Source organism: Bison bison, unplaced genomic scaffold (genome assembly GCF_000754665.1).
Source record: "Bison bison bison isolate TAMUID 2011002044 unplaced genomic scaffold, Bison_UMD1.0 scf7180017864170, whole genome shotgun sequence".
Lineage (NCBI taxonomy): Eukaryota > Metazoa > Chordata > Mammalia > Artiodactyla > Bovidae > Bison > Bison bison.
This window is the reverse complement of record NW_011494742.1, coordinates 520,028-533,345: the sequence shown is the minus strand read 5'-3', so window position 1 is coordinate 533,345 and position 13,318 is coordinate 520,028. Positions and strand designations below refer to the sequence as shown.

The 13,318-nt window shown below is 38.0% G+C and overlaps 1 protein-coding gene across 5 annotated transcripts in view; it reads left to right on the top strand.

Moving 5' to 3' along the window:
• The window catches only part of LOC104990093 (chromosome unknown open reading frame, human C18orf25), an 85,844-nt gene that overhangs the window by 32,559 nt on the left and 39,967 nt on the right, over positions 1-13,318 (top strand). For all 5 annotated transcript variants that reach the window (XM_010842019.1, XM_010842015.1, XM_010842016.1 and 2 more), the window contains exon 2: positions 5,015-5,797. In XM_010842019.1, coding sequence (XP_010840321.1) covers positions 5,083-5,797 — 715 coding nt within the window. In that variant the 5' untranslated portion in view covers positions 5,015-5,082. The remainder of the gene's footprint in view (positions 1-5,014; positions 5,798-13,318) is intronic.

The window sequence follows — 13,318 nt, the reverse complement described above, 5'->3', positions numbered from 1 at the left end:
TGCGGACTCCTAACCACTAGACCACCAGGGAAGCCCCTTATTCACTCTGATGCTTATCACTTCACTGTCTCCTCAGAGCGGACCTTTCCATGCTTTAACTTTTCCACCTGTCCTCATCTTCTTTTGTTTTACTTTCTTAATTAGTATAAGACTAATAAAATGCTACATTTTCATTGTCCAAAATTGACAGCTAGGTTTTGAAATTGCATACAGTTCTTTTAAAGGGGGAGAGAAAAGCATCAGCAAAGCTCAGGTTGCCTTTAACTTCTCTCTCCTCTTGGTTATCTCTCCCTCCTTCCCACCCCATCTTGCCACCCCAACCTTACAGTATATTTTAAAAATATTTATAGAAAGTATGTGAAATATAAAAAAAGTAAAAACTTTCCCGTATAAGCATGTCAAATTTGCCTTGTATAGATACTGTTCTGCCTGCTGTATGAAAAATAGGTTGGTGGGTAGGAGCAAGACTGAATACAGAGTCAAGAGTTGATTGTCAATCATCCCATTGAAAAATAAATGGTAGCGATTGTGTTTAGAGTGGTTAACAGTGGAGACAGAGAGTAGTGGACAAACTAGTAATCTGAGGATGCAGGGTTGATAGAAATTAGTGAGTGATGGGATGCAGTGAATAAAGGAGAAGGCACTGTCGAGGATAACCCTCAGGTTTTTGACATAAGCAGCTGAGATAGTAGTAGTGCTGTTGACTGAGCTGGGGAAGGCTAGAGAAGGAGCAGAGTAGGGTAGTAAAGAGATGGGTTACGGTGAACTGATTCTCTTTGTGAATCTAAATGTCAAGTGGATGCTTGAGAAGACTGGAATAGAGTTCAGAGAAAGTCTAAGATGGAAAAACAAGATTATGAGTGGAAACTGAGTGGAGGGTAGCTCACTTTGGTGGGCGGGAAGAAGACCAGCCCCGGGGCTAATGACTGTGGGATGCGTTAGAGGAGGTTAACCTTACAAAGCAGGCCAGGAAAGAGCAGCCAGAAGTAAGATAGGGAAACCTGAAGCCAAAGAAGCACAGTTTCAGGAGAAGAGAGTGGTGAGGCGTAGAATGATGCTTAGACATTAGGTTAGATCTGTGTCGGATTCAGAGATATGGGGGTCATTCATGATCTTGGGAAGAACTGTTACTGGTTTGATAGAAGCAGATGTCAGGTGAGATTTGGTTGGAGAGGGAATGTGAGAGGTAAGAAAATAGAGGAAAAAGTTTGGACAGCTCTGTTAATAGTTGGATGTGAAAGAAGAGAAGAGTCCCTGGAGGAGGAGTTGGGAGATGTGAGGTTGAAGTGATAGGCAGAAGTAGATTACTTATTTTTTTAATGAATGAGTGAGTGAATGAATGAACAGATGGTCTAGTTGAGTGTGAGAGGTTGATAAGTGCCAAGGAATAATCATAATGTAAGGTTCTAGAGAGATGAGAGGGGATAGGGGATAGGAGAAGGCAATGGCAACCCACTCCAGTACTCTTGCCTGGAAAACCCCATGGACGGAGGGGCCTGGTAGACTGCAGTCCATGGGGAGTCGGACACGACTGAGCAACTTCACTTTCACTTTTCACTTTCATGCATTGGAGAAGGAAATGGCAACCCACTCCAGTGTTCTTGCCTGGAGAATCCCAGGGACGGAGAGCCTGGTGGGCTCCCGTCTGTGGGGTCGCACAGAGTCGGATACGACTGAAGTGACTTAGCAGCAGCAGCAGCAGGTTGTAATAACATTTACAGTGTATACATATATACATATACACAGAAGGGGATTGATTATCTTTAGGTGGGAGGGAAGAATAGCATGGGGGGTGGGAATGCTGTTCTAATAGGGTAAATGCTAATTGTTGTGGATTTCATACTTGAATGTACATTCACTGAAAAACCCTCTGAACATTAAACTAGAGGGTTGAGAGTCTTTTATCTCAAAGATGCAACTCCCATTTGATAATTTTATCATTTCTACTGCCAGCTACATTTGACTGCCTCTACCAGGAAAATCCCACTTTTTCCCCCCTGATTGAAAACCATGTATGCAGTAAATAATCTGTTTGGGAGGATTAATATGTGCATATGACATCTTTTCCCCTGGTGTTTTGGATACTTCATCTTTATTCCATTGCAGAGAATTTTGTTAGAGTTTTTATTTCTACTTTGTTTTACTTTTTTCCTTGTTTTATGAATTACAACCAAATTCCACTATGGAGAGAACTTCTAATAGAATTAACTGACTAAATTTGACCTAAATAGTAATTGGTGTCCTGAGCAGAAAAAACACCAGTCCTTTTTTCCTTCAGAAGACTTTCAGTAGACTTTTATGTTAGAATGGAGTTTTGAGTAGGGTTGTATGGGATATAAAATTCAAGAGGTACAAAACTCTTGGACAGCAAAAAGTCTTTGACTCCTGTGCCTCAGTCACTCTCTTTCCTTGCCAGCGCAGCTGGTGTTACTCTCTTTACAGTCCTTCCAGAGATTTCTTTGTGTGTACAGACAAACTCATACAATTTTGTTCATTTTACACTAATGGTATAATGTATCTTTTTTCATTTAATGTTATGTATTAGAAAGTGCTCCATATTAGTGTATAGAGAATTTTTTTATCCTTTATGGCCACATCATATGGGCATACCATGATATCCTATTTATGGTTGATGCCAGTGTTTGTGATTAATATGGACATATTTAAGTGGTTTCGCCTGCAATACTGGTTGCTTTTTTAGGAAACAGAAGCCACTGTAAATCTCAATACTTAAAATTTAAGGAACTTGAAAGGTTGATGTGTCATATTGAAAGACATTGATAATTGTTATGTTTTCTTACAAGGAGAAACAGTCTATATTTATTTGTGCTATCCACATAATTTATTTGCTTGAAGAAGCAAGAGTTTTAAAGATCATTTTAACAGATTTATTTTTCATTTTAGTGTCTTTTCTGATATTTAAGAAGAATTTTATTCTAGAGTATATAACTTTATAATCTGCAGAAGAGTCAACTCTCATGTTTATTCAGTTAGAAAACCTTGTTTTATTCCTCTTACCAGAGGATATTGCATATCTATAAATATTTTATTTCTTGGTGTTTTTTTTTTCTCTTTTCTGTCAGCATGCTTCATTCAGGACACTGGCAGTTTGTTAATTTAACTTTTACTCCCTCTGTTGGCTTTCAGTGGTGTTACATTCCTTTTGGAGTGGTGTTTGCAAAGACGTTTATGCTATTTTTCTTTCAGCTCAAAAATTAATTATGATACAGATATATTTATACTTTTTTGTTTTGGTTGTGGCATGTGGGATCTTGGTTTCCCAACTAGGGATCGAACCTGGGCCCCCTGGAGTGGAAATGTGTGGAGTCTTAACCACTGAACTGCCAGGGAAGTCCCATGGGATTTTTAATTTATAAATGTTCCCAGTGGTCGTGAATGTTCTGATTTTCGTGAATGTGTAAGGCTTGTTTTCTTTATTTCCTTGGCTGTGCTGGGTCTTTGCTGCTCGGGCTGTCTAGTTGTGGCGAGCTGAGGCTACTCTAGTTGGAGCGCGTAGGCTTCTCCTCGTGGTGGCTTCTCTTGTTGCAGAGCACGGGCTCGAGGGCCTGTGGGTTCCAGAAGTTGTGGCTCGAGGGCTCAGTAGTTGCAGCTCCTGGGCTCTAAAGCCCAGGCTCAGTAGTTGTGGTGCTTTGGGCTTAGTTACTCTGTAGCACGTGGAATCTTCCTGGATCGGGAGTTGAACCTGTGTCTCCTGTTTTGGTAGGTGGATTCTTTACCAGGGAAGCCGCAGAATGCCCGTGTTGTCAGCAGCTAAGAACAGGACCTGAGCGGGGAGAAAAGTAACAGATAGTAGAACATTTATGTTTATATGTTTATAGTAAGCAAAAAGTAGACTTTGTCATATTAGATCAATGAAAGGGTTTTTCAGTTATCCTCCTGCTGCTGTCTGCCACATAGTGAACTATCAAGGGAACTCGATGGAATGACGTAATGGAGATGTCTTATTGAACCTTTACTAACACCATGTAGCTTAATGTTTGTGTCTCTCTGTGACTTGTGGGACATTATGATAATTGCCTTCTTTAACATCAGTTGTTCAGGGTGACATACTACTTGCCTTATACATTGTTAGCATTCTCTTAAAAACTACCGGTTAATGAACTTCGTGCTGTATTGGTCACAACTCTCGTGGTTAAAGATTATGTCCTGTTTCTCTTACGAGTAAGTGGAGTTGTAGCACACACAGTGGGGGAAAGATATTAGGTTCTGAAGCTAGCATAGGAGGTGGATAATGCGTGTGTAGGGTGTTTTCTTTTAAACCCTTTAAGTCATTCTTAAAATAGAGAGTATTAGGTTTTCTGGGTTCACAAAGTAGTTTATCTGTATTTAGTGGCTATTGTTTATGAAACAAAACATAGACTAGACTTACGGGAACTAGGAAGAACAGATGAAACAACAGATTGAGGTTTTTCGGCTTAATGCCTGTCTACAGCAGCTCCTATTGAGCAAAATGGCAGACAGCTTTGATCACATAATTATTTTTGTTCACTTGTCAGATGCACGTAATTGATGGGTTTTTTCCCTTTAACGAAGATGTGCATTTGATGTCACTCCCCTGTAGCTCTCTCCCTTGCTTCTTTTCTTTGAAGGTTGGAACATAAAAGTAATCATTCCAGTTAACTTGTTCTAGATCAATTTTTTGAAGCATTTATATTAGTTAAAAATGTGTGCTACCTATATCAAAGTTTTGAGGATCCTTTTCTTGAACACTTTAAATAAAGTTTTAAAGTTGAGAATACTTGTTTGGTTGCTTGCTGGCCTTGCAAGTTGAGTAATAGAAGATTAATATTGTGCCATTTTTAGTAGCCATGTATGCCAGTATTTGGTTGCATTAAGTCCTTTGAATTTGACTTGTTCGAGCAATTAATAGATACATATATTTTAAAGGCCCATATGATGGCTACTTTTACTATCCACTTAGAAAGGTAGGAATGTTATGTTGATTCAGTGATCTGCCATTTCTGTTTATTGATTTTTGTGTGTTTTTGTACAGGTTGGTTTCCTGTTACATCTTTGACATAGTTTCCTAGACTGCTCCATGAATTAACTCGAAAATCTGAAATGAAGATGGAGGAGGCAGTGGGAAAAGTTGAAGAACTCATTGAGTCTGAAGTGCCACCAAAAACATCTGAACAAGAGACAGCTAAGGAGGAAGATGGATCTGTGGAACTGGAATCTCAAGTTCCAAAAGATGGTGTGGTGGATTCTACAGTTCTTTCTTCAATGCCCTGCTTGTTGATGGAACTGAGAAGGGACTCTTCTGAGTCCCAGTTAGCATCCACAGAGAGTGACAAGCCGACAACTGGCCGAGTTTACGAGAGTGATTCCTCTAACCACTGTATGCTTTCCCCTTCCTCTAGCGGCCACCTGGCCGATTCAGATACATTGTCTTCTGCAGAGGAGAATGAACCCTCCCAGGCAGAAACAGCGGTAGAGGGAGACCCTTCCGGAGTGTCTGGTGCCACAGTTGGGCGTAAGTCTCGCCGGTCACGATCTGAAAGTGAAACATCCACCATGGCTGCCAAGAAAAACCGGCAATCCAGTGATAAACAGAATGGCCGAGTTGCCAAGGTTAAAGGTCATCGGAGCCAAAAGCACAAGGAGAGAATCAGGCTACTGAGGCAGAAACGGGAGGCTGCTGCACGGAAGAAGTATAACCTGTTGCAGGACAGTAGTACCAGTGATAGTGACCTGACTTGTGACTCAAGCACGAGCTCATCAGATGATGATGAAGAGGTTTCAGGGAGCAGCAAGACAATCACTGCAGAGATACCAGGTAGAGGATGTTTTTTAAACTGACTGTAGAGCACCTCATGGCATTTCTCAGCTCTTGGGCTCAGTTAGATGAGTGACACTTGAAAAAAATCCAGGAGACCTGCAGCTCTATGTAAATTTGAAGACTGCAGTGTGTTAACAAGACACGCCAATTTAAAAATCTGTTCTGAGGTTTCTAGTGCACTTTAGCACATCAGCCCGAAAAAAAAAAAAATTTTAATGATAGGGACAAGATTATTTTTAAAGAATGGAATTTCTCACAAGTCTCTTTCTGTGTAACCCACTACCTGAACTCCCATCATTGCCTTTCTAGCACTGCTTAGATCTAATACTCACTGTTCAGTGTTATTACCAAGTACATATTCCTCAGGAATAGGCACCTTGCTTTATTATATAGCCACTGCACTCAAGCTGATGGTGTCTGAAATAACATGTTCTATCTTTTGTTAAAGGTTTCTAATAACTGTTCCTGCTAAAACAGTAGTTTTATGTATTCCCCTTCTCCCTCATTCAGTGCATGATTAGCTTGTTGTCACTTGCATTTGAAAAGAATGTTTTTTGCAAAATTTCCCCCTCAACACCCCCAAGTTTAAAAAGTTCAGTAGAAATCCACTGTTCCAGCTCTCGTTGATATGAGTCTGTAATTTATTACATGTTTGACATAATCTGCTTTCTCTATATTACTTCGTCTGATACTGTGTACTATGAAGGCAGTCTTGAGATTTTCTACTGGAAGAAAAATGAGATCTGAACTGTCCTTAATTGGGTGAATTCTCATTGTTGAAGAGACTTTCGATTAGGAACATTCTGTAAAGTAGTCAGCATGTAATAGATCATGGCAGTGTTATTTGTTGCTATGGTAAAGAGGGGGAAGTTTTGGTTTTCAAAGTTTTATGGGTGACTTCTTTTCTCCTAGTTTTTTGAAAGGTTTCTGATTCTATACATCAGCATATTGCTGATATACAAAGAATATTTCAAGAAAAATCATATTGGTTAATTAAATCTATAACTAACCAAACTTACAGAAACTCAGTAACAAGAACGATTTTATAGGTATTCAACTTACAATAAAAGTATCATTCATATAGTATATTAAATGTGTTCCTAACAATTGTTGGACATGCTTACTGTTTTAATATCTATTGAATTAATTACTGGGAGAGAGGGTTTAATTGAAGCCCAGCAGTTGACTGCATGAGAGAAGCAGACATTAGGGTTGTTTTAAGGCAGGTATATTTAAATTTTATATTTAGTGTTTTAAGGAAAGCCTATTAACAACCATATAGTTGTTTATGCATTCTTAGGTCCTGTACTAATCTACTACTCATGATCATAATGGATCTCTTGATACAGTGCTTAATTCCACTCACTAAACAGATTTTTATGTAACTGCCCAATGCTTCTTTGTCTTTTTATGGAAACGGAGAAGGTGGGTGAGCAAAAATTCTCTTTGAAGATAGACCCCATTGTAGAGATAGCATGAGAAATGCCTTCAAGGACGTTCTCCCTGTTGGGCTTATATAGATTAGGTGTGCTTTGTTCATGTTTTCCAAACCCCTCTGCTAATTGACTACCTTGACCAGTATCTAAAACTTCTAAAATGCCAGTCATCTATTTCTTGTCTGTTCTGAATTGTATACCAACCAAAACACCAAAGTAAATTATCTGTATCTATAATTTAGTTTGTTTTGAAAATATGTAGAGTTTTCAGACTATGTAGAGTAATCATGGAGAACCAAATGGTAGGTAAGGTGCAGGGCCACTCTATGACTATCTGGGCTGCACACCACAGTTTCTGAAGATGCTGTATGCATGAGCAGCTATGAATGGTCTTTCCTAGAATTATGCAAAGTGACAAAGATAGAACAGCTTAAGTTTAAATATTAGGAAGTTCAACTATCCACATTGTTATCCCTGAGAAATTTTGACATTGGCCTTTTCTGTTGTCATAATTATGTGTACCTCATTTTCTTGAGTCACATTATAACTTTGGGGCAGGAGGGATACACTCTGCCCTAATTGCAAGGCAGTTGCTGAAAAGTCACATAGATTGTAAAGGTAGGATAAATTGTGAGCTGACTTGAAACATGAGTGCAGCACTGTGGACATTCAGGTGAACTTAAACTGGACATGTCTAACAATGAATCTCTTGGGATCTGGAATTTGAATGCTCGATTTATACAGAATGGAAACGAAGAGGGAGAATAAAAACTGATATTCTTGCTTTACACTTTCATTAAGATGCAAATAATTTTAGTAGTTCAGAAGTGCTTTATAAACTTTGTTTGGCAGCAGTTTAAACACTGAAGGAATTATGCTAAATGTTAACTTACGCCAAACAATTTAACAATTAATGCATTTTCTTTTAAAGAGTGAAAATAATGTTGCAGACTTACATAGTACCTGGTGATGCATAATAATTGAGTTTGATATTTGGATCACAGATGTTTACAAAGTGGTTTTGTTGTCTTAGTTAGCATTTAGCTGATAGGCAGCTTTGTATCCACACTAGGTCATTCTCTCCTTGAAGTTTTCAAAACTATTGATATATTTCTCTTTTAAGAATCTGGAAGTATCATATCAAGATAACTCTAGCAGTTCTTTCATTTGGGGGATTTAGAGATGAGCAAAAATAGAGTGTTTCATAGTGGATATTAATGTGAAAATAGTGTATGGTGGTTTTGAGTTTTCAAGGTTTTTATTGAGTATCTCATTTATAGATGATCTTTTTATATTATTAATCATTCTTTGTAGTTTTATTATTGGAGCGTTACTTATTCACGGGTTGTGAGAGACATCAGTTTTTCTGTAAAATCACTTTGAAACTAGATATATAAAGTCTGCTCTCGCAGGAAATTTTTGTTTTTTGTTTTGTTTTGGCTGTGCCACATGGCTTGTGGGATTTTAGTTCCTTGATCAGAGATTGAATGCAAATCTTTGGCATTGAAAGGATGGAGTCCTAACCACTGGATGGCCGTGGAACTCCCCCAGGACATTTTTATTTTAGTGAATGTGAGTAACAGACATCAGACTTCAATTCATAAATTCTCTGAATAGAGCAGCTTATGTGCATCATTGAGGGTGGGCAGCAGAGAAAAGTTTTTCCAGTGACATGTTTTTCGTAAATATTTAGTATACAATAAACCTCACAGTAGCTTTATCTTGTGTGTGTGTGCTCAGTTGGTCACTTGTGTCTGACTCTTTGCGACCCCATGGACTATAGCCCACCAGACTCTTCTGTCCATGGTGTTTTCCAGGCAAGAATACTGGAGTGGGTTGCCATTTCCTACTCCAGGGGATCTTCCCAACCCGGGGATCAAACCCATGTCTTCTGTGTCTCCTACGTTGTCAGGCAGATTCTTTACCACTGTGCCACCTGGAAAGCCTGTAGCTTCATCTTATCTCGGCTATAATGACCTACTTCTGTGTAGTTTAGTAGTGCACCATGTAAGTGACTACTCGGACTGAGGCTCAAAAATAGTATCCATCTTGGTAGGTAAGGGTCAGTTGGTTTGCATTTAGAAAATCTAATTGGTCTATTTTGGAGAATGTCAGGCTGTAGAGGACACCTAAGATCATCTGAGTCCTTAATCCTTTGTGGTCAGGCTGGAGCAGCTCGGTCAGGCTGGAGCAGCTCAGCCCTCCTGAAGCTAGGATCTCAGCATTCACAACTCAACACAATTATTTATACAGTGAAATCCCTCATGATTAGTTATAGTTTTACCTTACAGTTTTTCCTATGTAGAGACTTATTGTGCCTGATCATTTAACTCTTGGAAATGAAAAAAATTTTTCTTTAAGTAGTAAATCCTTCGTAGAAAAATTTGAAAATAGAAAAATGTGAAGTCTAAGATTAAAATCCTGTTTATGTTAACATTTAAGAGTATCGCCTTCCATAATAGATAAGAGAATTGGTCATACTATGTGTACTTTTCTTTCCCTCTAATATTGCATTTTGAACATTTAACCAAAACACAATGGTCTCCCTAAAACCATGTGTGGATTTTGAATAATTTATCTAACTATAAAATAACTTCCCGAATGTTGGCCTTTGGGCTGTTTTTAGCTTTTGCTATTATGAAGAAGGGTATGAACACTTTTAAGTCTCTCAACACATACTGCCAAACTACTCTTTAAGACTTTATTGAGTTTATTTTATCCAGGAGCTTAAGTGTTGGTTGCATTATTTTCTCTCTTTTGAGTGTTTATGAAAATGTTGCTGGTTTGATGAAAGAATTGTATCTTGGCATTAATTTGTATTTCTTTGATCACTAATGAAGTTGAAAAATCATACTGGCCATTTGTATTCTTTTGGTAAACAATCTATTCATGTTCTTTGCACATTTTCCTCTTGCTACACTTTTGTTTAAAATTGATTTGTAAGGGTTTGTAACCTACTGTGGGATGAATTACTTGAAAAATTTTATTATTAATTTAAGCTGTAGGGACTTGCAGTGGAAGATGAGACCCCAAACCCAGGTTGGGAATCCTGTAACCTGTTTCCTGTTTGAATATGAGGTGACTGAAAGCCCCATGGCCATAATTTAAAATCTGATTGTATTTTGGCAGCTGTTTAGGAGACTCATTAAATACATTGATAACAAAATACCAAGACTGTGTAATCAGGTGAAAACTGCCTGAAAGCAGTGATTAGTAAATGCAAACAAAGAACGTAGTATCTTGTGCAGTTTTCAGTCTGGCTGTGTGTTAGAATCACTTGAGTGGGGAGCACTTAAAACTTACAATGCCCAGGCTCCATTCCAGACTTGTTAAATCAGAATCTCTGGATCTGACACAGGCATCAGCATTTTCTCCCCAGCTTTTTGGAAACATGATTGACATATGACATTGTATAAATTTAAGGTATATAAGGTATTGATTTAATAAATGTCAGTTCAGTTCAGTCTCTCAGTCTTGTCCGACTCTTTGTGACCCCATGGACTGCAGCACGCCAGGCTTCCTTGTCCATCATCAACTCCCCAAGCTTGCTCAGACTTAGGTCCATTGAGTCAGTGATGCCATCCAACCATCTCATTCTCTGTTGTCCCCTTCTCCTAAATGTATATATTGTGAAATTTATTAGCCTAGGGTTAGCTAACACACCTCTTATTTGCATACTTACGATTTATGTATTAGGAAGTTGTCTTCTTTCAAATATATGATGTAGTATTGTTAACTATAGTCACTATGGTGTATTAAATCCCTAGAACTTAGTCTTATACAACTGGGAGTCTGTCCCCTTTGATCACCTTAACTCATTCTTGCTGCACTCTGTACTCTCCACCAAACTACTCTTGTGCTTTTATAGTTTGGTTTTCTTAAGATTGCACATGCAAGTGTGATCATGCAATATTTGTCTTTCTCTGACTTATTTCACTTAGCATAAAGGTACCAGCATTTTTAAACTCCCTGGTGATGACATTGGGCAGCCAGACTGAGAACTACTCAGTCAGTTAAGCAGTGATATGTGAAGTCTCCCATAGCTAAAAATCATTGTAGTCTGCTTCAGTTAAGTTCTGAACAGTAGAGTCTTGTTTTTTAAAATGTTCTTAATTATAAAAACCACAGCAAAGTCTTTATAAATTAGCAAACATGAGCAATTATAAATTTTTATCCATTTAAGTGATTTTATTAAAAGCATGCATTGTTTAAATGTGATCTCCTCAATACTACAGTGTCCAGATAATGTTACCTTAAATTTAGAAGCTTTGAAATGTTACTGGTGGATATTCTTTGACAATCTCTAATGTTAAAGCACCGAGGTATTGTTTTCAGCCTGTTCTTCCTAATTTATTTCCTTAGGTGAGTGCCCTTAAAAACTTCGTGTATGCAAAAGCATAAACTTTGCTTTTGATATGTCTTTCTCAAAGTAGGATAGATTTTAGTGTTAAAAGGACATATGTGTGTTTAAGATGAGAATATGGTCCCTGGTTGGTTTTCTTTTTTTAGATGTATTTTTCAGAGCAATTGTAGGTTCACAGCAGAATAAAACGGAAGGTAAGGAGATTTCCCATTTATTCCCCTTCTCACCTGCGTGCAGCCTCCTCCACTAGCAGCACCTGCACAAAACGGGACGTTTGTGCCTAGACTGACACGTCATCACTCAGGGCCCGTGGTTTATATGTTAGGGTTCATACTCGGTATTGTACATCCTGTTTGTTTTGACATGTGTAATTGCGTCGTCTTTTTAGACTTTAAAATGTCTTTGCTTTTAGTGCGTTTTGCTGGTAGTCATCTTTATAAGGCTGCATCTTATCTCGCTGTCCTTAGCACAAGTGTTCTCATACCATTTTGTTGAATTCAGCTTTTAAATACTGAAAAATAAGCAGCACCAGAATCTGAAACATCAAAGTAGTTGTATAAATTCCTGTCCTGTACACTACAGTTTACCCAGCACTTATAATGGATATAAACTGTTTAAAGAAAGTTTAATATACTTCAAACTCCTTTTAGTTTCTCCATAAGCTGAATGTGTTATACTTTGAGGAAAGGTATGTCCTTCTTGAAGACGTTTACTTATAAATAAGGTGTTTTTTTTTTTTAATGTGGAGAGAGGGCATGGAATGGAGTAATCAGGGGTGGAGGAATAAAATGAAGTTAGAGGGAAAAGTTGGTAACAATAAACTTGATGAAGTTTTTATTTGCTAGGTAGAATTGGGCTCAAAGTTTGTCCTGTAGCCTTTTAGGCATTGAGTAGAGGTGAGGTGGCATGATATAAGCAGTTCTCTTAATATAGGAGAAACACTGCATTTCTTGATACTGAGACCTGGAAAACTTTTCTTTTGCCTATTCATAAAAAGCCACTATGAGATAAAGTAAACTATATTTTCAGAAATATTCTGGGATAAATATAATAGAGCATTTCATGGGGGCAGTTCTTTATAAAGACTTCTTGATATAGGTAGATGGTATAAGGCCAAGCTTGATTGATTCCATCATTCATTCATTCAGCAAAGTTTGGACACCTGCTATGCGGCATTGGGAATGCAACAGTGAATGAAACATGTCTGCCCTCGTGGAGCATCATCTTTTTTGAGGAGACAGATAATAAATGAATTCATCATATGCTCTCAAGTAGGAATATACATTATGAATAATAATAAAGCAAGATATAAGAGTTCAGATAAAAATGAACTAGAGATGGGGTAGAATAGCTATATTAGGTAGCATAGGCAAGAGTGGTCTGAGGAGGTAACATTTTTAATAGTTACCCGAAGAAAAGAGTTCAGTATAATTAGTTTTACTAGAAACCCAAAGTATTTGGGACCCAAACCAAAACTAATCTGGCCTAGTTCAAGGATAAAACACTGTATATAGAAGAGCATATCCTAAAACTGGAATCCTCTGAAACCACTGTTCTACTTGATATTAATAGGTGTACACTGTTCACACATTTGAAAAGTGCTGGATCATGTGGAAACAGATTTGTCTACTGCAGGACAACTCAGAGCCATTAATGTGCTCTCCAAAAGAGCAGAATATGATTTGTATATCCAAAACTTAACCACAAAACTTTTTTTTT